This window comes from Varanus komodoensis, unplaced genomic scaffold, assembly GCF_004798865.1.
Source record: "Varanus komodoensis strain SLA01 unplaced genomic scaffold, ASM479886v1 scaffold1, whole genome shotgun sequence".
Classification (NCBI taxonomy): Eukaryota; Metazoa; Chordata; class Lepidosauria; order Squamata; family Varanidae; genus Varanus; species Varanus komodoensis.
Window position 1 is genome coordinate 129,671,241 of NW_025335268.1, and position 27,337 is coordinate 129,698,577.

The 27,337-nt window shown below is 39.6% G+C and overlaps 1 protein-coding gene and 1 non-coding gene across 5 annotated transcripts; both read right to left on the reverse strand.

Annotated features, from left to right (window-relative positions):
* Positions 1–2,469: 2,469 nt before the first annotated feature.
* LEMD1 (LEM domain containing 1) lies at positions 2,470–22,674 on the reverse strand. 4 transcript variants are annotated; one of them, XM_044445927.1, is made up of 9 exons: positions 22,513–22,674; positions 18,283–18,361; positions 17,888–18,057; positions 14,595–14,711; positions 11,054–11,127; positions 10,008–10,091; positions 7,871–7,969; positions 3,998–4,056; positions 2,470–2,792 (listed from the first exon to the last, which is right to left on the reverse strand). In XM_044445927.1, the coding sequence occupies exons 3-9, from the start codon at positions 18,042–18,044 to the stop codon at positions 2,582–2,584; spliced, it is 801 nt and encodes a 266-aa protein (XP_044301862.1). In that variant the 5' UTR covers positions 18,045–18,057; positions 18,283–18,361; positions 22,513–22,674; the 3' UTR covers positions 2,470–2,581. The 4 variants fall into 4 exon arrangements, with proteins under 4 accessions (XP_044301862.1, XP_044301846.1, XP_044301855.1 ...); XM_044445911.1 differs by having other exon boundaries at positions 18,283–18,367; XM_044445920.1 differs by lacking the exon at positions 18,283–18,361.
* TRNAW-CCA lies at positions 22,315–22,386 on the reverse strand. Its single transcript has one exon. It is a non-coding gene; the product is annotated as a tRNA-Trp (tRNA).
* Positions 22,675–27,337: the final 4,663 nt, after the last annotated feature.

The window sequence follows — 27,337 nt, forward strand, 5'->3', positions numbered from 1 at the left end:
GAAGGCTATCTAAGCAAGTAGAAAAGAGGGTGCATTTTAAGTTTTCATTTCACTCACTCACACATAAGCTAGCACAGCAAAGGAAACAGAATTGTCTTTTTACATGACTGACAGCTTTGTTTGCTAAGATCTCTAGGATTCCCTGTATGATAGGTACTGCTATAACTTTTTTGCTCAAATGATTTTCATATTGATTAAATCTTTGGGCTTAATCCAATGGGGTTCTTGTACCCCCAGCAGTTCATTTCTTTCCCATCGATTTCCTTCAGCAAGGAGTGGGTCCTGTCAGTTTGGTTGCACAAGTAGGACTCACCACTTAAGCAAGGAGATTTAGCAGGAAGCCCTAAAAGGAAGAGAGACATGGAAGAAGGGAGGTTGACAAAACTCCCTTTTGCAAGCACTGCCAACTTACTTCTTTCCAAAAATGAGCATTCATGCCCATTTTTATTGCCCCAGAAGTGTTAAATTGCCTGTGCACAAGCAGTGGAGATGTAAGAAAATTGGCAGGGGCGTAAGTTTCCCATTGTATTCTACTTGCTGTGTATCACACATGCTACCAATAGTATATGTCATTTACTTTGATAATTTACTTTTGCCAGGTGAACAGGTAGTATTAACTCCTTTGGGGAAGGGAAGTTATTGTTTCTATTAGAGACAACACACATACTTTCATTATTCTAGGACTAAAGCCTAGGCATTGGTTTAAGAGTTTACATTCATACATTCATATACCAATGATGACAACAGATTTGAGGGACAGTGGTCACCCTTCTTTACTGTAAGCTTTCTGCACATTATTATAGGGTAATTGTACAATATAATTCCTGCAGGTATTCTAGGAGATATAAAACCATCTCTCAGTCTTCTTACTAAATCATACATCAAAAGGTAATCACAGGAAACATTCATTGGAGGAGATGAATGACAGCTAGATTGCTGCTTGTGCCCCCTCATTACCACAGGGTAAAATTTAAGTTGTGCAATTTAGAGGGATGGGAGAAGTGTAATAAAGCACTTTTTGCAGGTGGTTGAAACTTGACATCCACAGGTAATGCAAAATACAACATTTATCAGAAAGCAAATTCTGAGCGTTCACCATTTGAGACCTGCTATATGCTATTCAAAACTTAAAACAGCTGAAACACAGTACTTCAATTTCTTGGTACCAATTAAAGTAAGTACAAGAGGAGTTGAACTTTATAATATGGTTCTTTTTATGCTTCAAAATATAGAAAGCCATGAGGAATTGTGAAAAGCTTAGTCCAAGGTTTTAAAGATAACAGGTAGCTATGAACATGATTTGCATGTATTTCAAAATTAGACACAAGAAAGTGTAGTCATTAGCACTGGTGTTGACAGTTTTGTTTTTAAAGCATCAGCTGTAATTATACTCTTACAATTCAAATGTCAGAATACCAATCAGAAGGAGAGAAGGGGACAAAACAACTATTTTAAGCTGGATGAGCTATGGCTGTGCCCATTCATTTTAACACAGTTAGACGGCTTCCCTCAAGCAGCAGAAGTTTCAGGACAATCTAGCAGCCTGCTCCTCCGGGTCTGGCTGGGAGCAGTCTGCAGCTTCGTCCCATGAAGCACAGGAAGAACTCCTCAGAGGCAAAGTGCTCAGCAGTGATGGCACATGCAGGCATGACCTAAGCTCTCCAGCACAGTGGTAGTTGCATATTTGGATGGCTGGGATCTGTTTGGCACCTACTGGGAGCCACTTCACAGCTTAAGCTCCTCTACACTTCTATGGAGCAGAATTCCTGGCCTAGCTCTATTAATTTTTTTTCTGAGTTTTCACTGTCTGGCTAATCAGACTTACTCAAGCATTTCTGGACAGAGAGAGCTTTTCATCTCATAACCATTACTGAGGGGTGAGGGAATTTGCTTAGCGAAACCTATACCCTCTATAATATGGATGAGGAACTTCTCATAGGTCAAATGCAGCTCTCTGAGATGTATGTCAAGGCGATTAACCTTCAAATACCCTGCAGAGAACTGAGATGTGCTGACCTCAGGCAAGAGATCTGTTGCACTGGGGTAAGTAGTAGAAGACTAAGTAGACTTGCTTAGAACTGAACTACATTTTGTATGCTTGCTATGAAAACATCCAAGCTGATATGAATTTTATTTGTCCCTGCCTACATTTTATTTGTCCCTGGCTTTCTTTGTTTTTTACCATATCCCATGCTTGTTAGCCCCATAAACCACTGCAGTGCAGCCCCCAAGACTGTTCCCAGAATGGAATTTGTATCCTGGGCAAAAAAAAAGCGGAGTGATTCCACTCCTCTACCGTTAAGAAAGGAGCAACAGTCAGGCTGAATTTTCATTAAACCTGCTGAGAAAATACCCATCTATGGTTTCCACAACAAAGAGAGAAACTGTAAAGAAGGGAGATGTTGCCAGATATTTAAGGACAGAAAGACTTAAGTACATAACAATTCCAAGGAAAGAGAATAAACATACTGGGGTTTTTTTTGGGCTGCTTTATTAGCTAACCAAAACACTTACACATAAGCAGATAGACAAAGCCAGTTTCTTTGGTCTTGCAGTTCCATCTCTATAGGATGGGATACCCTTATTTGTGCATGATGAAGGTTGTGAATGGATTCTCTAGATTCGTTTCCATAGTTACATACACAAGGAGAAGGAAAATGAAAATAGCAAACACAGCAATCTTTACACGCATTGGTATACGATCTACCCTTGGATACACGGGCACCGCCATGCATTTGGTGTCAGGACCTTGCTTCGGTGGAGGATCCTCTCTTACCGTTCTTCTTCGAGTACTAGAAAGACAAGACATAATATATTGAGAATCTTTTTTTTACCAGCAGAGAAACATTTACTAAGTTTAGGCATATAGTCTCCAAATGGACCAGCAGCATACTGGGTAAAACACTGGGGGTGGTAGATAGAGAGGCAGAAAGCAAGTGTGTTACAAGACTTCAATTGTTGCAAATTAAAAATAAACATTTTTGTGAAAGGAATACTGATATTTTCAACCCTGCCTAGCAGCAGTTGTAAATGAAGTGTACTTTATACCAGACACAGGCAGTATTAAGTAACTGGAATAACATATGTATAGAATTTCAACATGCACTTATTAGCTGCATAAAATACATGAAGTGCTTGCAGAACTCCTGTAGTCTGGGACCAGAAAAGGAAGTGGACGGTTAACACACTGCTGACAGTTTTCTGACCTAGCTTTTCTGGGAAACCTTTCAGGGCAGGCCTACTATTTAACAACAGCCTTGTTAGACAGACCAGTTGCTGAACTGCTAGCATAATGAAGACTCCCTCCATCGGAAACCTATTGATGCTTGTCTTTTTCTGAAAAGACAATCGTTCCTCCAGTTCCACTTAGCCTATTCAATCTTTAATACTTTATAAAGTCACTTACTTCTCTTAGCTTTTCTTCACAATCATATTATTCTTTTAATTTAATACAGGGCTCCCAAATAATAAAAAAGGAGTGTCCCTGTCCCAAACCTGCAATTTAAAAGACAGGAAATACAAAGAAAAAGGAGGCAAAGGGGCAGGTGGAAATGGAGCTTTTCAGTGGAGTTGATAGAATGACTCTGCTCTCTGCTATCCATTTCCTCATTACAGTCTGCTGGACTGGCTGTTGGTGTTGACAGTTGAGGGAGGAACAGCCTCCATGGGGTGAGTTCCATCAGGGCTTGTGGAATGCCTTGTTTCCTAGCCTCACATTATTTCATTTGCAGATATCACAATCAATCATGGTTGATTTCCATTCACAGAAATGTTTTCATACATTTTTATTCCTTCCAATTCACTATCACTGTCTAACAAGTCAGTTTCTCCTCCAGCTAGCAATGTTCATAAATTTGGTCCACTCAAAGCAGTTACTTCCCAACGTATGGAAAGCCATGATAGAACCTTTTCAGCTTCCTTCCAAGTGAACAAAATGCCCAACTGATCTACAGATCTTGTTTGCCAGGCTTCTTTAGGTAATTTTGAAGAGCTTTACCTTTGTCCTACACTGTTAGCATCAGGGTACCCGTAGTCTATAGGAGGTGCACCACTTCTCTATGAAAAGGAAAAAGTGTTATGACAAGGCAAGATTTCATGTGCATCCTTTGTGTCATTATGACTAGGACTTTTTATTCATGCAATTAAAGCAGCTACTGCCTTATGGTGGCATGGCCAAATCTTCTAGTGAAGGCAGATAGCCAAATAAGTATAGTAAAAGGCTATTTCAGACAGTATGGTGTGAGGGTGTCTTGCAATAAGGTTTGTGCAGTTATTAAAGCAATTCCTTTAACACAGGCAACACTGCCACATCTCCTTCCCATTGCTAATCAGAACTTCAGAAAAATAAGAAAAGTATGTTCCTGTTAATAGCAGTCTCCTGTGATGTAATGCCAGATATGTCAGCTTACTTTGAAATGAGGCTGTTTGGATGTAACAGAAGCATTCCTGTGACATCTGCATCTGGGTTTGTTTCTGTGTTAAATAACCCTAAGAACAAACTGTGGGTTAACTCAAGGTTGTTTAATCCATGATGAACTAGGGATATATGGGTTTTTAATCTGTGTTTTGAGGATTGACAGGTGTCCTTCATTTTGTCATCTGCTCATTGACAGAAACAGGGTTTTTAATCAGAAATTTGTACTCAATACATAATCTGTATTGTGGACAAGAAGCTATGGTTAGGCCAGCATGTAGAAAAGCAGAATGATTTCCCATTCACAAAGGTGTCAGACAAGGATATATTTTATCTCTCTATCTGCTCAATATGTATGTGGAACATATCATAGGGAAAGCTAGATTAGAATCAGAGGAAAGACTGAAAATTGACAGATTGCACATCACTAAATTAAGATGCACAGATGTTATCATAACTACTGGCAGAGAGCAGCAGAGAATCAAAACAACTCCTGATGAAAGTGAAAGAAGCAAGTGGGAAAGCAGGACTGCAGCTGAGAAAACAAAAGTCATGGCTACAGAAGAATTACATACCTGAAAGAACATAAGAAAAGCCATGCTGGATCAGGCCAAAAGCCCATCTAGTCCAACATTCCACATACATAGTGGCAAACCATTTGCACACAGCATTACTCAAGCAGGATGGATATAAGGCCTCCATTTGCCCAAGTTCCTGAGAAATGGTATAATGCAGGCATCTGGTAAAGCAGATAGCTTTCAAGGCTAGCAGCCACTGATAGCCTCCTCCTTCATGAATCTGTCCAATCCCCTTTTAAAGCCACCCAGACTGGAAACTCCGGCTCCTTCAGAATCTTGTGGCTCCAACGTGAATAAAGGAGACAAAATGTAAATTGCATTTCAGGATCAGCAGTATAGCTGAAGGAGCTAAGCCTTCCTTTGGTCAAATTCACTAATTATGAACAGGCAAAATGTGATATAAAGAAGTGCTCCACAAAGATTGCAGATTGGCGACAAAGGAAATCAAAGTTAGGCTAACTGCCTATTAAATGTTCCCTGAATGTATTTCTCTCTGTGTCTTAAACCAAAAAAGACCTTCTATGGCTTACAAAAAGGAATTAAAAGATACAACATAAGATTTTAAACACCTATTTTCTTAGGTCCTCAGGGCTTATGATAGAATATCAGAATGGGGATGGGTGAACAAGTGACATTCCCATTCACCTGGATTCTCCAACCATCAGCTTGATTTTCTTCTTGCAGTATTACTTCAGTCATTTGTTTTCAATTTGTACACATGGACAAATTACATAAAGTGACTGATAAAGGCAAAATTGCCCCCAGATATGCATATTTTCCAAAGTTGTACAACTTCCCTCCACAGACTAAAGCAAAGAATCCTGCAATTCCAAAATTGCACAATTCCAAGCTGCTTGTTCAATAAGAATTTGCATATTTTCCAAATATAAACACACGCTTGATCATTTGTGAATACTTTTGGAGAACTCGTGTTCCTGTTTGCAAGGACTGCATTTGCACAGTTATACCTGATGCACCAATTGCATTCCTTCCAGAGTTAATTTAATTTGGCAACCATGCATTGGTCACACCATGAGACTATTGCAATACACCTTTGAAGAGCATCCATAAGCTTCAATTGGTATAAAATGCAGCAACTAGGCTGCTAACCAGTGCATGGTATAGGGACCATATTATTCCTCTCTTGACAGATGCTCACTGGCTGCAAATTGCTCTCAATTCAAGGCATTGGTGTTAACCTTTAAAGCTTTAACCATCCAAGAACTTAGCTAAGGATCTTCTGTCTCATTACTAACATGCCTGGGTATTAAGATCCACAGGAGAGGCCCTTTTGAGAACATCAGTATCTGGAGAGGCCCATTTGTCAGATGTGGCTGAAAAGCCTCCCTCAAGCATCCTAGGAGTGATGCATATCTTTAAAAACTTTGGTTTTTCCACTCTCTTGGCTTTTAAAAAGGACGTGAAGATACTTTTTTAAACCTAAGCTTTTAAATTATATCATTGTTTTAGTGTACTAAAGTTTTACTGTTTCATTTTTATTGCTTTAAATTTCAGTGTGTAGCTTTGATGACATTTTAGCAAATACAGTGGTATATAAATGTTTATCATGAATAAATTTTACCTTTGCTTAGAGAGCTAGTTGTGTTTTGGGGGATATAACTAATATTATTGAACAGCACCACCCATATGCTTGCAGCTGCACCTTTATAAAAATGTTTGATCTGTCCATCCTTAAACAGACTGTTGGTTATTGCTGTTATTATCATTGTTGTTAATACTGTTATTATTATGATGGCCCCTTAGGTTTCCAAGGCTCTGTCCTCCAAAGGATAAAAGAAATATAAAAGCTATTGGATACTTCCTGCCAGATGTTAAATGGAAAACATGAAATAATAGGCAACATTTCTTTAGATGTAACTGCTGGAATAGGATATGGTTCTGATATTCATCCTCCTGAGGGGCTGAGATTGGAATTAATACATCACCATGTGGTTCTTAAAGACAGAATGAGTGGTAACTTTAACCCATGACCACAAAGCCCATTGGAAATGTGTGCTCTGTTTAAGAACCAATGTTAGCTCAGCCTAACAAGCAACTAACAGCAGTACTGAGAAATATCTCCTTAAAAAATAGTTTTATGATGAACAAAACAAAAGCCTTCATCAAAGCCATCTGATGCATCATAACCTGAATGGTCTTATACCAATAAAGCCTTCAACTATACTATGATTCCTTTATCCAAGAGAAAGCAAGAGTTCAGATAAAACAGCCTGTGAAATATTTACAGCAACTCAAGAGTGCAACTAAAAAGGTTAGCTGTCTGAAGTCTATTCTATTTAAAAATATATTAGCATCTGGAATATTACTTGGTGTCAAGACATAATGTTTTATCCTCCCTATCTTCCTGAGGGATTGAACTCAACTGGTTTAACATCCTATGCTGATGTGATTCAGCCCACAAAGAACTGAGGTGGGCAAATATCCAGCCCCGCAAACTAATTCTCCACCATCTTAGAGAAGGCCAGTATTCTACAAAATAATTTGGATATATCCCAATAGCTCATAATACCTTCTTGACTACATCATTCTTATAGATTAAAAAAGCAGTTCAGATTTTCAAAACCAAGTAAACTTTTACATTATCCATGAACAGAAGTGAATTAATGATAGCTTGCCAGTCCCTATAGCATGTAGGGCAGACATCAAATGTTAAACAACTTTGATCTAGCAAAGATGTAACAGGTTGCAGCTGTAGGACAAAGAGGAGGAAAAACAAACAGAATGATACATTATAGCTGTGTGCTGTTTATAAGTGAGCTTCTCTTTTTGGTTTTGCTCTACTCAACTTTTACAAGTAGCGTCTTTAGTATCTAAGATTTAAAATCTCTAAGTACATTGCGACTTATCACTAAGGTACCTTTTTTCTGTAATTATTTTCAGGACTTCCGCCAGCTTTCCGCCTTACTCCTGGAGACCGCTGCAGTGCTACTTTACCCTCCGGGAGGATTTCCTGTAACTGTCAATAGACAAGATGACATCATTAAACAAGCATGGGCAGGGAGGAAAAGGATGAACACATGAAAAACTAATGGCAAAGTTTATCCTGTCATCTCGGATAAAAGTTCAGGAATGTGGGGTACACAACCACATTAATTGGCACTTTTCAGCCTGCGTAAAAAAAAGCAAACTGCTTGCAACATGCCCTTTATCAACAGTCACTTCACTAGTGCATCCTGCTAGTTTAAAAAAGAGTAACGCTGGATGCCTCCACATTAACTCATTTTCAAACAAACTCTATGCTTCTGCTCACTTTCATTCATGCTTCCCAATGAAGCTCAATCTAGTACACACAGTATGTGCATGTATGGAGAGAGGGCAGGGAAGGGCAGGAGAGAGAGAGAGAGAACCTAATCTCACCCCCATTTTTCTAATTCAGCATCTTGGAGTATTGCCTTGCCTGTCCTTAAGTATTTCACCTACTTCTTTTATTTAAGCAGATTTTATATAATCTACACAGCAACAATATCATGGTGGTTTTTTCTGCTTATTCTTATTTATTTTGGAAGGCTTTTTCCATTAACAACCCTGTGTCACAATACCACTGAATACCTCAGTCATTCCTGCTTCTCAGTTTACATTAAAGTTATTTTGCACACATACCTGAATATATGTGATTCAGCCCCATTTAGGAAAATTGGAACACATAATCCCAAATAGAAGGAAGAAAAATGTACAGGGAACACTGAAATGATTTAAGTTTAATTATTTAAGTATGATTTAAGTTAGTCATAAGTAACTATTCTTATTTCTCACTGTAATTTTATTAAACTAAACTATAATAATGTTAAGATTTAATCCTTCTGTTATGAAATTAATAAATGGCACTCAGTTCTTACAAAAGTTTTCTTCCACCAATTTCTCAAATACATCTATTTGGTTACTTACATGACTGCAGCAACACAATATATTTTATGAAATCATTGTTTTATTGGAGATGCTGCACTGTTCCACCATTTAGAGACTATAAGAGTTAGAGTTAAGGTTAGGGTTAGGCCACTGCTAAGATTCAGGTTATTCCTACTTCTGTTTTCTTTAAAATAACCTAACAGTTATTCCATACCCTAATCTTATAAACTCAAGATGCAAATTAATACCCCACTGCAAATATCTGTAGCACTGATCATTTATATTTTTACAGATTTTATATAATCATGATAGGGTCAGATTCAAATGGTATTTCATAATGATTTCCTTAACATTCAGACAAAAACAAAGTACTGGCCAATCTAAAATGCCCATTTGCTTATCATTCAATTGTTTCCATTTACATTTAAATCTAGGAGCATATTCATACAGGCACACCCTGAGTTATGCATGCCTGGGTTACAAACAACCCATACTGATGAATGAAGTGCCATAAAGCCTATTACCTTAAAAAATTATAGCAGAAAATCATCATCACCATAGACAGAGGAAGCAAAAGGGAAGAGAGGGAATGCCTTTCTGTTCCACCCATCCAGAGAGGAAAATCCCTCTGGCATTTCCTTGGTGCAATGAGGCAGCCACAGAAAGTAGTTATTCCAACAGAAGGGACTACAATATACTTGGATTTCTAACCTGCTGCCACTGAACATCTCTCATGGTTCCCTCCAGATTCTCTGCTTTTCCTGTTTTTTTTTAATTTCTTAAGATTTGTTTTTAACCAGTAGGCTGGTACAAAGCAAGCAAAGTGCTGCCCTCCAGCACTACCTTGAGTGCAAAAGAGAAGTTTTGTGTTTGGAGCTCAGACTTCCACTCTGTCCTGCATTAGGTTTTGGGGGCATTTACTTTCCTTTTATTCTCACCTGTTTGTCTTTTGAGAAATTAATGTTGTTGGAACTTGTCAAGCCTCTCCACTGGCAGCTATTAAAAATTCCACATGTGTTCACCACCCCAAAAGGACTGGTGAACTACACCATGCTGAACAAGAAGAGTCTTTAAATGATCCACACAATTCAAGATGAATAGTTGCATCAGCCTAACTGATTCAAAGAGCTGCAGCCATAACTACTTACTTCTGCCACTATTTTGGCTAAGCTGTTCTCAGCATCAGGTGACAAGAGTTTCTTCTGGCGTTCTTCCACATCTCTAACAGGTTTCTGAGGTAGAAGGGAAATAATGAAAAACATGACTGAAGCTCAAGCTAGGAAAGGTTGTCCCAGGTCATATGGGGTGTACGGCCCACTGCCAGAGAACAGACACAAATGGAAGGATGAGTGGCCTGTCCCACTAGGTTAGTATACTTTTGTTGTATGGGCATGTATAATCTTTGTGCTTCTTATTGGTAGTAGCGGTGTTCATTGATTATCGGAAGTTCCTTGGCATGATGTTTCTTAAATTAATGTGGCTCCATGTCATGTACTGGCATGGAGCATTCAGAGAGCACTTGAGATAGTGAGCTGCCTTTTGTGCAAATGTGCATAGCAGCACAAATGTCAGGGGTCATCTACAGGGGTTGTTCCCTAGGCCTAGAGCTGGGCACTGGGATAGGTGGCTGAGTAAGATGTGGAATCTTCTATGAAGTTTTAAGGGTCTTGATAAGTAAGTCTTAAGCAGGACTTAAATGCAGAAAAAACTTGTTGATGCAGAGGGTTGGATCTGATAAATGCTTAGATATGAGGTTAGCATCCCTGGGGATGTGCTAGGTTTCCAAGGAATATAAAGTTCTACCTTGGTGCCTTCCCTAGAATAAATAATCACTAAGCCAGAGGTGGAGGTGCATGTTGTTTTGCCCTTATTGGGAGGTGGGGGTGGGATATCTATATATAGGGAATACCCAACTACAATTCCCTCAGACCTACACATTCTGTCTGTAAATAAAGTTAGCATATTCTTAAACACCTGACATATTCTTAAACACCTGTTGCAAAAACATTTTGCAACAGATTTCCCAGGGCTCTAGTACATTAACAGAACCCACAGAAGATGTATATTCCAATTATGTGATTGGAGTAATTGCTTCACTTGTCAGGACTCTGACACAAAGTACACCAGTTTATATTGGCTCACAATTCCTACATTTAGTTGTAGCCATAAAATATTCATGCTGTGGCATACTTACATTATCAAGCCCAGAGGCACACTCAGCTGTCACTTTGAGGTTGTTTGTTTGGAGGACTACTTCAGTGGTTAATCCTGGGCAAAACAAACAAGGAGTCTTGAGTAATTCTCACCAAATGAAGCAGACTGCATTACACAACAATATACTTTTAAAAAGATGATTCTCCAAACTCAGAGCCATAAAGATGCTGAAGTCAAGTTTCAAAAGGGTTTTCACAGATTGACAATTTACTGTTAGAATGCAAGGATAAGCAATTTTAGGAAAATTGTGTGCTTGACTGTTATATTTGTAGATACATCTCTATAAACCTTTGTTTCCTTGTTAATCGACTATTTATATAAGGGATCAAACATCTATGAAGCTTCCCAAATTAATGCCAGAATGCAAGGATAAATGATTTTAGGAAAATTGTTTGCTTGCATGTTGTATTCTCAGATACATAGAAACAGAGCGAGTCAGAAGGGGCCTCCTGGGCCATCTAATCTGACCTCTGGCACCGGCCGGCTCTGCTCACGACATGCCCACCATGTGCATGTCCAGCCTATCTTTGAACACCCACACCAATGGGGCCTCAACGACCTCTCGTGGAAACCCATTCCACACCCTCGGGGTCCTAACTGTCAGGAAGTGCTTCCTGGCATCCAAATGGAACCCTGGTTCCCTGAGCTTTGCTCCATTGGAACGCGTCCTGCCTTCCTCTGCAGGAGAGAACAGATTTCTCCAACTCCAGAAAATATTTTCCTACTTACTAGATCATTTACTCAAGTGTTCACACTTCTGTGAAGCTTCCCAGTTTGACACAACAAAAACCAGGTGTCCAGTACCAGCTAGGGGCTGTGTGCTCGTGGGAAGCAGATTTCCACACACACATCTGGATGGTGAACCATGCATGCAACTGACATGCTCAGATGAAGTCTAAAAAGACACAAACTGCACAACCAAATACAGAATCCTGATTATCAGCTATTCAAGTGATGTGTGCAAGAGACTGGCTTAGGGCCATGATGCATTGTGGATGGGTACAAACACATACCAGCTCAGCCATAATTCCATGCTGAGATCCCCATAGAAGCCACCTTGAAAAAGTTGCCTTGGGTATGGCAGGAAGTTTCATGTAGACTTTTAAGAAATCTTTGAAAAGACTTTAATCACTAAAAGTTCTGGAATGTTTGTTCTAAAAGGGTCTTGGGATTCTTTCTGTTGGAATGTGAGCAATAGTCAAACTCTAGGCATATTATGCTGATTGCTGAAGCCCTGGCTTGCTTTCTGATCATGCTTTTGACCTGTGCAGGAATAATCTCCCCATGAATATTCTGATACTCTAACAGCACTGGTAATTACAGTTTCCTGTCTCGAAATCTCAGATATGTTAATTCATTTTACCCAGATTCATCAATACCAACACATTTGCAATTTGATATCCTGGTGTCCACTCTCTAATATGAAGAGAGCTTCTGAAAGGAAAGGACTTCAGTCAAGCATGAAGGAAGGCATATGCATACAAATGAAGAAGGAACAGACATCCCTGGTCACATCTGTATTTGTAAAACCTGAACTCCTCTATTCCAGCTAGTTAACTTAGGCACTAGTTCTTAGATATTCCTTTTCTTTCCCTTTCTTCCCAACCCCTTTTTGTGTTTTAGGCTGCATTGACATGGAGACTGCTTTGTTATTGATCTTTTAAACTTATTGGATTCATTTTTTGCTGTAAAGTGGGATAAGGATACATAAATATATCCCACTTCTCCCTCTATATAGGAGGCTCAAGCAATTAGCAAAGCATTAAATAATTCCCTCCCTCCATCTCTCTGTCCCTCCCTCTGTATCCCCCACACATATAAAAAATTCCATTTGACCATTTCACTTAAAAAGACATTCACCAAGAACCAATTTAACAGCTGCTTCAGACCAGCATGAAGCATGCAAAATCAGTTATGCAATGATTGTGTCTGAAGGCACCTAACAGTTTTTTAAACTCCCCCTTTTAATACAGATGCATGGATCTGCATGAAATTTATACTAAAAAAATTTCTTTAGTATAAATTTCTAAAATTTATACATAGGCTTCAAGAAAAGCAGACCATATACCTAAATAAGTATCCATTGGAAGTTGGCATCTCTATGTCAGTAATATCAAAACTGAAAGCATTGCAAGATCCTCAATCCATTGCATCAGAGAAGGTGAGTGTTTGGTGTAATAATTTACACTAACTCTTTGTTCATTTCCAAAGGGTAAATAATTTAAAAGAGCATGTACCTCAATATTAAAAGCCACTCTAGTACAAAATTTACTTGTGTAATACCCTCCTCACAAATAGAGGCAACTACTAGACACTGGCAGATCTTGTTTAAAAGAAGCATTAGCTGTATTTCACCTCTAGCAATTAGCTGAATTAGACAATCCCTTATTAAAGAGAAGTTATGTTACCCAATAGACACAAATGTCTTTGCCGATTAAAACACACACTAAGATTCACAGACATGACAAATAGATGCCAAAGCAGCAATTCCCTGATTAGGGATTTTGTGGTGGTACCAACAGCAGTTTCTCAAAATATGACTATGGCCCTGCACTAACTTGTTTTGCTGACTGTTTTTGTATGGGAGAACAAAACGGCATTATTTCTGATCTTACACAGAAGCGGTTGCTCCAGACACATCTAGAAGTTCTCCTCCCTTTCCTTCTCAATGTACTAGACCCAAGTTCTTTGTATTATTACAGTTTATTACATGAGTGTTCCTTCACTTCCTGTTCTTTCCTTAAAGCAGTCATATACAGTAGGGTAGGCTGAATGATAATGATTGGCAGGGACACCCACTGAGCTTCACAGATGGATGGTAAATATGAACATGGAACTCTTCAGTACTAGTCCAACATTTTAATAATGAAACAACTGTCTGGGCATATATTTAGCTTTTAAAAAAGTCAAGCCCGAGGAGGACAGTGATCTATGTAAAGTACTGCAAACATAAAAACCAAAGCAACCTATAAGTACCTAAAGAGCTACAGTTTGGTCATAGAATATACCTCTGAAATTAATTAAGGCACAATCCTATGCATGTTTTGCCAGAAAAAAGTCCTACACCTTTCAGAATTCCCCATTCAGTAAGGTTGGCTAGGGAATGTTGGGACTTGTAGGAATTTTTTAAATCTAAAGGTAGCACAGCACTGCAATGTATTTTCTGCATGCAGAAAGTGCTCCTTTGGGAAATTTCTGTATAATACCTCCAACTCTGAGGTCAACCAGAATACTAAAGGACACCTTTGGATGACAGCTAGAGAAGGTAAACAGCTGCATATGGAGAAAGGAAGAAAATGGCTTTAGCTTGCAAATTCCATATTCTAGCATAATCCAGAAGGAACTACTCTGCAAGCCATGGAGACTACTCTAGAAAATCCATTTTCATCCATTGTTGTTACTGCAAGGACTTACTGAACTATGCATTTCTACCCACTAGCAGCACAATCACTTGCACTGTACTACACATTCAGAAACACTCTCAAAAGCAGAATTTTATTTGAATGATAACCATGCAGTACCTTTTTTTTCATCCTTTTCCAGGTCAGACTCAGCAAGTCTCTTACTCCCAGCTGCTATTGTTGGGCATTGCTTCATCAGTTGCAACAATTTTTTCTCATAAGTAGTCCTTGTAGAAGCTAAACCAAAGAGGTCAGAGTGCAAAAGATTATAGTACTGGCACACTGCACTTCTGTGTGTTCTAAATCTGAGTGATAATTTTCACATGCTCAAAACAGTTGATGTCGGAAGGGGTTTGCAGGCTGTTAGCTTAGCTCCCTGCTCAGTGCAAGAAATCCAGAGGTACAATATCCCCAACAGATGATCCAGCCTTTACTTTGTGAAGACCCCCAGTAAGCAAGATACCCCTGCTCAGCTAATTATTTCCAATGTTGAACCACTTTCATCACTTAAGGATATACCACTTTTGGTATATTCCACCAAAATACATTAAGATGGTTAGATGTAGTCCTGCCTTTTAGCACAGCAGAGAATAAGCATTTGTCCTTTTGGTGTGACAGCTCTTCAAATATTTGAAAATTATAATCATGTGTCCGTGTTGTCCCACCTAGCCACACCCTTCTGGGTTCTTTTCTCCATACCCAGTTCCTTCAGCATTTCCTTACAGGGCTGGTTCTCCATCCTCCTGGCCAAGCCATTGCCCTGATAGGAACCCATTCCGATTTATCTATATCCTTCTTAAACTGCAGCATTCAGAAAGGGACATAATACTCTAGATAAGATCTGACTAAAGCTACTCATGTTTTGGGAAATATACTATTAATACAACCTAAAATAACATCAGCCTTTTTTGCTGCAGCACCACATTCTTGACTCCTCTATGTTTGACTATAATCCCAAGATACTTTCGGCATGTACTACTGCTAAGCCACGTATCCTCCATGCTATACATTTATACTTGTTTTCATACCTCAACACAGGACTTCACAACTGTGCTATTTAGTTAGATTAAGCCCAGTTTTATTCTGTCTACTAAATTAATAACAATTCCCTCCATCATTAAATTAATTCATAAAAAAAGTTAAAGAATACTGAGTAGAGGACAAAACTATTGCAACAGGCTAAGCAAATCAGCAGTGTGATGTAGCAGGTTAAAGAAAAACACTAATAAATTCTTGGTTGCACACCTATGAAATGGTAATATCCATATCACAACCGGCAATTGTAGTGTTTTATTCTGTTTTGGTCAGACCTCACCTGGCATGCTTTGTCCAGTTCTGAAGAAGTGATTGGCCATCTGGAATATGTCCAGAGGAAGTTGATGAAGATTGCTAGTGAAGGTGATCCATGATGGTGATGAAGATGGTGAAGGTCTTGGAGACCAACACGTAGGAAGAAAGCTTGAAGGAGTTACATACGCTTAGTATAGAGAAGCAATTAAGAATCAACTTGGTACCCGTCTACAAATATTTGAAGGGCTGTCACATATGATGGAGCAATCTATTTTTTGATCAGAATTACAAGAAAAGGGTTTTCTGCTAAATATTAGGGAGTCTGAGGGCTTCAAGCTATTTGAAAGGGAAACAGTCTTGTAGGTGGTGCAGTAATAGATGATGTCTTGCATCAGTGGAAGATTAGGCTAAGTGACCTCTAAAATGCCTTCAAACTCAGATTCCATCATGGAATGCAGTTTTCCAATTAGCTGTGAATGCACCTGATCCAGCCTACATTTCATGTGTTAACACCTACTTGCTTAAATCAGACAAGGACTCTGGACATGCCTCCCCTTCTATTTTTTGCTTTTTTGCAAAATAGAACAGCTGCATTCCGCTAGTCATACATAGAGAGGACTGTTTTTGTAGAAGCTAAATGTTGAAGTTCCATGAACAAAAATAAATGCATAACCTGAACTGATGTGAAAATAGAATTTTCTCCTTTTTTTAATCATGGCTTCTGCATCATGCCTGGATACCAGCTACATACTGAGACAGAATTTCAACAGGCAAAACTGTTCTACTATTGTAGAGAGATGCTTTCTCTGCCTAAGCGTCAACTAGTTTACTGAAGCAGGGTCTGACATAACCAACTACTAGTGGCATACTGAGTAAGTTCCTTTGAGTTCATTTGGGGCTTAGTGCATAATTTTATTTACTGGATTTTTATCCCATGTCATTAGCCAGAAGGCTCCCTGAGCAGTAATAAGCATAAGTATAGTTAGAATGGCAACTGCCATTGCTCCATTTAAAAAAAATGCAGTGTTTGAAAATGTCACTCTAATGGTCCCTATATGTAGATAGAGGAATCTCTTCTCAGTCAAGTCCCTGCAGGATGAATCTAGTGTTTTGATCAGAGCCCCAGAAAAGCCATCACCATTGAGACTTGTTGAGATGAGCTCCGTCCTGCAGCATCAGGCAGCTCGTACAACACCAAATGGTACCAGTAATTCTTTGAAGGGAAGTCTGGCTGAGATGTAAGAGCAGCCTTTTGGGGTTTCTAAACATAAAATATTGTACAAGAGAGGAGGACTGGACTGAAGTCAGTAGTGTCAGACATAAATGGTCAAGCTGAAAAGAGGGAGTAAAGCTATGCTAATTGCTGATGTCTTTTGAGCTCAGGTTAGCTCCATACCTTGTCAGCTAGAGAACACTTATAGCCTCAGTACTGTGGTCCTCTGGAGAATTGTTTAGGCTTTATTAGTTCTTCAGTCTCTGATTGTTGTTTTAATTATCTTCATGGAAGACCGAAGTGCAGGGGAAGTATCTGAAGTTTTAAAGCTTCGGCAAACATGAGAACTAAGATGGGGAAATGTCTTGAAATGAGTCACTAGCAAAATATTTGGCAGAGGCCAAATACATTTTTAAGTAGCAAGGGAGAGAGGCTTCAGCGCTCTAAATAATTGCTTGCCCCTTCCCAGGTTTAGATGAAGCTGGTAAATAGACAAAACAAGTAGATATGATTTTTGCATACTCAAAAATGTGCAGAAGTCAGCCTTTGGGTTATCTCAGTGTAAGATTTGTTCTTTTAGTGCACAGTATATCCAGACTTGATGAGTTTTGGGAAATCTACAACATTCCAAGTCCACAGGATGAGATAGGTTATACATCTGAATAAACAAAAGCACCTGTGCCAGAGCAGATGCAGAACATTTTGCCCAGAGGAAAGGAGAGGCATCTTAAACCATTTGCACCTACTGCCCCTGATCAGAATTGTTGGATTTGTTATGAGGAGCAATCCCTTCAAGCTAGAATCACATGTCTCCTATTGGCAATATGTAATTTGAACCTTTAGGGTACAGCACAGAGCTCTGCTGTTCTTTATATCCCCAAGTTCTATCTATCTTTCAGTTGATGCATACGTAATATTGGTCCAGGGCTAATTCCATACAGACAAAGCTGTTCCCTTAGTTCAGTGTCATCCAGAGCTTTCACATCAATTTCATCACTGGAGTCTTGTTTTGTTGGATCCTTTTCCTTGTTTTCTATTAGCACATCTACAGTAACCTTCTCCATCATCTAATAGCATAGCCTGTGAAAAAAGGGACAAGGTTAGTTAAGGCTTGTCTCTTGGGGTGCCTCCAGACAAGGCTTTTATCATGTAATTGCCCTACCTCATTCAGAGAATTTTAGGAGGGTGGGGACAGATGGCATTCTCTTTCAGTCTCACCCCTCCCATGCTTTTCCATTTCTTCAATCTTTCTTCCTTACAGCAAAAAATCCAGTAAGAAAAGGCCATGGAATAGCTGCACAGTACCTTCAGATTATTAGCATTAGGTTCCTCCGTCTGAAGCACCCTTTGTCTCAAAGCATTTTTTTTTTTCATTTAGTCACTTCTGTATCTGAGAAGTAAACATGAATTAACTCAACTGCTACACCTGGATCTCTGCCAGTCTTGGAATGATTTCTAAATGACTTAACAGTAGCATCAAATCAATAGGATCACTGTGTTACCATGCTTAGCGTATAAGAGCATTCATAAAAAGAAAGACACCAAATTAAGTATAAATTATATGATTGATAACTAAGAGTCGTAAAAACCATTCTGCTAAAATTGTATATGAGTGTTTTTCTTGCCTGTGAAAGGAATTTAAATCAGGCTATATAAAGAGCTGGCCTGGAAGTGTGATTATTTAGTAAAATACCAGTGTGAAAGGATATATTTGGGGCCTGAGCAGACATTACAGCAATCGTTGCAAAATTGATAGCCCTGTGTCTAATACTCTTCCTTTGCCCAGAAACAACTAGTGAAACTCTTCATACAATATGGCCATTTCACTCCATAGTACTGTCTACCCATTTTGGAACTATAATATATTTCCTTATTTTCTACCTTATTTTGAAGTGACTATCTTAGATGAAACTCTAAGGAGTATCTATTAAAGATTAGATAACAGAACTGTGATTGGATGACAACAGATGTGGCAGGAAAAATGGACCAAATATTCATTCCAGCAGTTATTAATAACATGGGTTATATAAAAGTAGTATGTAAGCTCAGATATAAGCTTTGGGCCTCTTACATGAGGAATTTAAGTAGAGGATTCAAAAACAGGGAAAAAAGAATAATTATAAAGGAAAAGATTTAGAGTGCAATGCTATGGCCTTCCAACATTGTCTGGGACTCCAAAGGACCTGCAATCTTGGTTTTGGGATTCCGAAGACTGAAATCTTGCTGTGCTGGTACAGAGGGAATTGCATTGGTTGTCTCTCTAAGGCTGCAATCAGTTTCAGATGGGAGAAAGGGGGAGGGGAAACACCCCAACCTCTTTCCCTTGCTCTCCATGCCACTTCCTCTAGTCAGCTGAAGATGGCTGCCTAGATGAAATGCAGAGCACAAGGCACAGTGTCAACAAAGGGCACCACCACCATGTCATACTCCCTTTATTGGAGACTTGTATGCATTGAGGGCTAGGGGCACTGGATTGCTCCCTTAATGTCAAAATCAGGTATGATACAAAGAAAACCACTACACAATATGTTTTCAGATTAGATTCTGTTTCTTTTAAATCATACAACGTAGGATTCTGGCAATGGAGGGGGCAATCGTACGGTTCCTAGAGAGTATCTGAGTGCCATAGGATTGTTTGGATTCTCTAGCTGAGATTGGACATGGAGCTCCAGTTTCAGGATAGGAAATCAGATCCCATTCCATCTCCTTGCAGCCAATTGGTAAGAACCATACCGCATGCCTTCAAAAGTTAGGAAGGGGAGAAAGGGATTTTTTCCCCCATTGGGTGCAAAGAGGAGGAGACTGGAGAGGCCAAGATGCAAAGTTAACTTGAAACCTCTGCAGCCTCCTTCCCTCCCCTTCCGAAAAACCCCAGCTAGATCAGCAAAAAAGCCTCACTAGCAAAAATTGGAGAGCACAAGGATGGCAAGGGAAAGACAACCCCCACTGTTCTTTCCACTTTGCACAGGATGACCATAAACCTCTAAATCTGGGGGCTTACATTCACTGAGGTGCCACCCAGAAAGTATCATTAAGTATCATATCTACCCTCATTAGATATGCATTTTATTTCTATGCATAGTTTCTTGTCTACAAAATTATGTGATCTTTCAAGAATAACGCATACACACACATCTTTGGAAAGAGATTTTTGTGAAAAATGATAGAGGATTTCCTACCTTGGAGAGGTGATGGCAAAAAAGATGATACAAATAAGTATTATTGTGTTACTACTTCTTTGGAAGATGCCCATTTTAAGGTCATTTCTAAATGGGATATGAGAACTCAGAACAGGATTTTAAAAAGTTATGTGTTTGCATAAATGCAGATTAGCATCATGTTTTAAAGCTGTCCTGAAGTTAAAACTTATTATGTGTCTTACAAATAAGTTAACAAAAACCGATCTAATATTTCAACAATGTTGTTAAGTAAGAGCACAAATATATCTGAAAATATTATATTTAGTACCTCATAAGCTGCTAGGTTTAGACTTACATTTATATGAGTTTTACTAGTAATAAAGAATGGAAGCCAATTGCAATCACAACATTAGCCAAACCTGGCACATTCAAAATTGTATTTTCAGTTTTTCAAGTAAATACTCCTAGCAACTATGGCAGTACACATACACATGTAGACCTCAATGTGAAATCGAGCTAATAAAGAGTGACAGTGAAACTGAAATTCCCCAAACCACCTCAGTTTCAGGTTCCTGAACTCAGCTGAAATAGCAGTTAGCAGGTCATGCACAGCCAACTGAATTGTTAAAAATTATTGGTGTGTCATCAGTTTTCAGTCTTCTTGTACAGGGGAGGGGGTCTTAAGCAGCTTAAGCAGGGGAAACATGCTATTGTCTTTTTCTTTCAAATATTCTAATAATGTTTTTGCAGAATATATGAAAATTAACATGGGGTACCTTTTAAAGCTTTGGTATTCTCTAAATACAAGTATACTCAAACACTGGATTCCTGCACTGAACAGGGCGTTGGACCTTACAGCTGAATGGTCCCTAAACTCTGATTTTATGTTAAATTACATCAACCTCTAATGCAACAACTGAAAATTGCCTTGTGCAAATTAGCCAAATATACATAAAATATATATTTCAATTGAAAATTTCACCCAAACCTCCATCACAAAAGCACTAAGGTGCTTTTATATTTTTTATTTATTTTATATTGTTAATTTTAATTTTATATTGTTATTTTTGTATTTTATTGTATTTTATTGTGTTGTAAGCTGCCCCGAGGCTTCGGCAAGGGGCGGCATAGAAATGTTTTAATAAATAAATAAATAAATAAGGTCAGGTTATCCAGGTACAAGTGAATGGACCATAGAGGTAAATAAAATATATGATCTAGAGAAGAAACGGAAAGAGAAGTGTTAATTAGCAGGCTTTTGTTGTGCTGGACAAAGCAATTTTACCATTACCCAAGGCCAGTAGATGGGGCAGAAGTGCCTCTTCAGAGTCAGAGAGGAATTCCACCAAGCAGGCAGCACATCCATCCGGGCAGCCCCATATACATCCCTCAAAAGCTCCATGGGTATATATCTACCACTAATAATATTCCCATTGGCAGAAAGACCCCCCAAAAGAGTTTGGTCCAAATCCCACTCACTCACCTGACATGCCCTTGGATGTCACTAAAGAGCTAAGCCAGCCTAATTTCCAGTGGGAGGGAAAATAAGAGGAAACAAAGATCCACCAGGAGGAAAGTGGGCTGGGGGGAAGCAACATTTCCTGCCCTGAATTGCTCTAAGAGACTATTACATATTGATAAAATGTAATTATGTTTGTAACATTGTAATTCTCAGGCATCATGTTCTATACTTCTCTCACTTAAATGACATTAGTCAGTGTTTTTAAAGGGCAACTTTGAAGTCACCTGTGGCTGTCCTGTGAAATCATCTTCCCAAACTCTTTTTTTTTAAGATGCTCTATTACATGGCCCTCTCCCTCCACATTTTTAGTCATCCACCCTTTAAGTCAACTCTGGACGGTGTCAAGCTGGATCTCCCCCGCCTTGATCTCTTACCTCGTTTATTTTTCATTTTAGGATGTCTTGGTTTTACTTCTATTTTTAGGTCATATGGCAAAATGACAGGAATAAGCCCCCATAATGGACCATGGCTTTTATTACGTCTCATTGACTCAACTTGCTGTTGCCTGTCCCCACAACTTGTGTAAGCTCGGACACCTCCTTGTCCCGTCGTGTTATCATCACCGGTTTAAAGTGAAATAACGCGCAGCTCAGTAAACCGTAAGGTATTTACACCTACAACACGAGAGTTTATGTTTCATTTGAGGGGTAAAATAAATCCACAGCCTGGATTTCATGACCCCGACGTGATTCGAACACGCAGCCTTCTGATCTGGAGTCAGACGCGCTACCGTTGCGCCACGAGGTCCTAGGAAAACGAGGCGGAAGCAAGGCTTCAAGAGACGGCTGATCGCGTTCGGGTTTTTTTTAACTTGTTCTCGCGTTCTCTCCTTCCGCGCATGCGCCCAGCAATGTTTATTTTCACAATACTCACCGCGTGGAGACACCTTGCCTCCTCTGCATTCTTATAATTAACTGCTTTTTCCCAAAAGGGGTTCAGGGAGGCGACAAAATTCTTCACGTTTCTTCACAACCAATCAAACTAGCCCAACCCATCCGCTTTCCTCGGAAACCTCCCGAGGAAAAAGACTCCTCGCAAAAAGTGAGCACGTGATTTGCTCACCCAACTCGCTCGCTTTGAAACAGTCACTTTGAAGGACAGCCCCTGAGGGTCAGCCAGCCAATCACCAGGCAGACCACGCCTCTGAGAGGGTGGGACTTACGCAGAAATTGAGGAGTGTGAGGTAAAGGCTCTTATGTCGGAGGCCATAATTTGTCCTCCTCAGCGGGCAGCGTCTCTTCATTGGTCAGGGGGTGGGGCGAGAACGTGAAATCAAAATATGGTGTTGCAAAAGTTAAATCGTCGTTTTTCAAGGCGCAGAATTCAAAATGGCGGCTTCATCTAGGAAGTCCGATGCTCTCAGGACTGAAGTCCGACTTCATATTTACGGAATTCAATTGGGTTACTGCGTGAAGGGATAAGCCCTTGTATATGTGACAGAAAAAAGGTTGGGGCATGCTAGCTGCGCCTTTAGTCTGTTACAGCAAACACAACCAAGCGTTTTGTAGCACTTCGATAGCTAACCATGTAATTCTACATGTCTTGAGAGAAGAAAAAAAGAGTCCTCCAACTCCTAGCATGTCACTGTTGGGAATGCTTTCCTGCGGCATGCTGGGAGTTGTAGTTTTTCTTTTCTGATCGCATCCTGACAGCCTTCGAGGGCATAAGCGTTTGTGCACTACAGCCCCCTTCCTCAGAGGCGGTGCTGCTGCCCTCAGTCGGCAGATGGCGCTACATGCTTCGGGGAAGAGGATTTCACGCCAGGCGGTAGATCTTTCAGACATGGTTGTGCTCCAATGTTTATCATCCCTGTTGGTGAAGGATGGTGGGACTTAATAGTCCCACAACATCTGAAGTGTCGCACGTTTCCCATTCCTTTTGTATTTAAAATGCCACAGAATGGGTGTATTCTCCATATTTAAATCACTCTTTACATACAGAGTAGCTCCTATAAGCTATAGAAGACCCTAGCTTTGTACAACAGATCAATAATGATATAATGATTCCATCCATGTACCTCACCTGAATATATCTGGACTAGCTGCTACCCAACAGACTGATAGTCTCTCTCAATCAAGACTGTGTAACTGAACAGGGCATAAAAAAGACACTTCTACCAAATTATTTCCCTGAAAATATGACAGCGGTTTAAGGGCACCTTGCAAACACAGACTACTAATTATTTATTTATTAAATGAGTATACCACACTAATAGCCCCGTAGGACTCAAAGTTAATGGATAGCATTTGTGTGAGACAATTATTTTAAAGAGGTTAAAACATGCTTTTCCTTCTAGTGGCTGTGCTTATATTTTTCAGCAAGCACCCTTTAAAAGAAGGCAGTCCTTTGAAAGGAAATGTCTCTTTTCTAATGTAATATTGACTACTTCATTGTTATAATTAACCTTTTCACTTTCCTAATTAATCAGGTATATTTACAAATTGATTTAAAGGGTTTAAAATTAATTGTTTAATATAACTTGTAATGCATTATTTTAAATACCATAGTTTGACACTTTATGTATATAACCTAATAGCCACTAATCATGATATCTACATATAATCTCCAGCATGGGAGACCATATGCCTTTGAATACCAGCTATCCAAAGAAAATGAGTGGAAGGGTATGGTTGTACTCATGTCCTCCCTGTGTGCTTCCTGTAGGCGTTTGTCTGGTCACTGTGGGAACATAATACTCAACTATAGAGAACTTTGGTTTGATTCAGCAGACCTCTTCATATATTCTTACGACATGTGTTTGATACAGTCTTCCATGGAAAAGCAGTGTATAAATTAAGCTAAATAGTACTCTGCCTGATTACTCAATGAAGGGAGCAGTTCTATGGCTCTGAGGTATTGTCCGAGAATTCCTGACTCTGAGGTTGGGGACAGTGTGCCAACCTCAGAGCCAGGAAGCAGAACTGCAACCCCCATTCCACACCCCTCACAGTTGCCACTGAGTACTCTCTAAGAGATGGGTTAAAGGGGACAGGGAGGGTCGAAGACCGGAGCACCCAGGATAAGAGATATCTCAAAGCTGCACCAACCCCTTTGCTTCCTCCTCCAGAACACCATGGATAGATGGCCAAAAATGCCTGTCTACTGAAAAAAGAGACCAGAAGGAGCAGGGATGCAAAGATTGTCTTTGATGTTCCTCCTGCTCTGCTTTGGATGAGCATGAGCTTCCAAGTTCATTGGCTTATATTCATAGCCATAGGATTGCATCCTAAAGTGAACTCTGTTCTTGAGTATTGCCTACAGATAATTCATCCTCCTTTGTTTCCTTCTTCACTGGACCTCTCAATAAATCATGTTCCTGACATCTAGTGCCAGCCTTATGAGTTGGCATGGTCAGGGTCATGCCCAGGGCCCTTGGACAATCTCCTGGGACTTCTGTTCCTCTTTGGCGTTACAACCTGCTTAGTCACCTGCCTCTCACTCTTGCTCAGACAACAGTGGTGGTGAGGAGGCCCAGTAGATTGCTCACTGGCCTATTTGCTCACTGGCAAACAAGCAGGTGATAACAGTGATGAGGAGGTGCAACAGCAGTTGGGAATGAAGATGAGGAGCAGATGGAGGGTGTCTTGCCCAAGGGTCTTAGAAAGCCACTACTGACTGACTTCTGAGCTTACTTTCCATCCTGAAATGTTTAACCTGGTCTATCTTCTGATTCATCCGTAGTGTGGCTCAGGCTGTGCTGTGGAGAACTGTGCACATGAAATAAGTAAGATTTCTGAAGTGGAGCTTTGCCAGCAGCTATGTTTTGTGAAAGGAGGTAAAGGATAGCCCTGCAGATGGCAGTGTGTGATCCATTTTCTTAGCCTGTTCTGTGCTCAGCTCATATAACTCCAGGCAGCACAGAATGCAAGAACAGATAATCATGTATTTTACATATTTACATCAAAACTGTCAAAATAGTTGTTTCTAAAATGAGAGCAGCCTGCTGCTGTTGGCTACTGTAAAATTAAAAGCCTCCAAAACTCATGACCCAGTAGGCATTTATTTCCCAGAATGGAAGATATTTGGAAACTATCCTGTATATAAAGGGAGCAGCTGGATTAGACATGAAGAACACAATCCAACAAATGCCCATGTGGAAAAACCACTGAAGTTATGGCTTCTCTATAATGCATTACTGATGATCATGTGCCTAATCTTAGCTATTATTTATAAAACTTCAGCACAAATAACTTTTCTCTTGTTTCTGATTGTTTTGTATAGTGTGTTTTCATTATGGCCTCTTGACAGCTTTCAAGGTCACAATTTTCCTGTGCATTTTGGGGCATTCTCAAAGGGGACTTGAGGGCCTGGCCCCTAAAGGATGTTTCAGATTAAAGTTCAGATAATTTAAAATAAGTCTCCAGTGCTTCTTGTTTTGTAGCTATTGTTCCTAGAGAAGAAGCTGATATTGGAAAGAACAGTGGGGCTTTACCTTAGGATATCTTCAAATGTTTTGTTTCTTACTATATATTTATTTTACATATTGCTGAAATTCCCAGTATAATGTATTCAGCTTTTACTAACATACATACAAAAGAGAAGATTTTGTTGTGGAAATTTCTGTTCTAGGAAGTGAGCTTTATTAGTCATGCACTTGTTTTGGAACCAACTCCTCTTCACCTTATAACTGGCTGGGGTATATTGGGAGATGTAGGCCTTTTTCTCTCTAAACTTGCATAGGATTGTGCTTTAAGTGTTTTATCCCTGCTTGTGAGGAGGAGGGACAGGGGCATAAGCTGCAGCTAGCATGGAAAGAACTGTGCTGGCTGGGAAGCGCACTCTGAATTCAGGGCAACAGCTCCCGCCTCAGAGTGCTTCTCTGAAAATTTCCCATGACATTTAAACAGTTTCTAGCAGCCATAGGTTTGCTGCCTACATGTGTTCACACATTTCTATTTCATTTCAGGATTAGGTGCCATCTAATTCCTAAATGTGTACGTAGCTCTTCATATCAAACCAGTCTTAAAATTTGAGTATTTATATTTATATCCAGGTGTTTTTTCCTTTCAAGGAATTCAACATGGCTTACATCATTCTCCAATCTTATCCCTGCAACGACAACCCTGTGAGGTAGGTTGGGCTGAGAGTATGCCTGGCCCAAAGTTGGCTCCATGACGAATAGAACCCAGCTCACCTGAGTCCTACTCTTGCACTCTTAACTTCTACATCACCATGAGGCAGGGATATATGTAGGCTATATCCTCACTCAATTCTAGATGTAGCCTACATATAACTGATAGAGTTCCATATATGGTTTTCTCAAAGTACTGATGCTAGTTCAATGGAAGAATGCCTTTTACATATCTATCCATTTAAAATTAAACAAATTTTAAGCACCTATTACTATTTAAATGAAAGTTTAGGCATTTTTTGTAGGCAGAAAGGACAAGGCAAAAATGAACCCATTCAGTCCACTTAAAAGCAAAGGCAATTTTTCCCTACTTCATTTTATTTTGGAATCTGTTATATTTGCTCTGATCACACTATTTTGTGCTGTGGAAGAGTTGTACAAATTCACAAAGCTCACATTTTCACTACCCTAAAAAATGGCATTGGCCATAATGAACTGATAAAAATTATTTGGGATCCCTCTGTATTTACTGGAAAGATAAATAGTCTGATCCGGTGGATACAAACTTGGAACTGAATCTAGGATTAAAGGCTCAAGTCCCAGCTATTGGTGTGATATTTGGCAAGT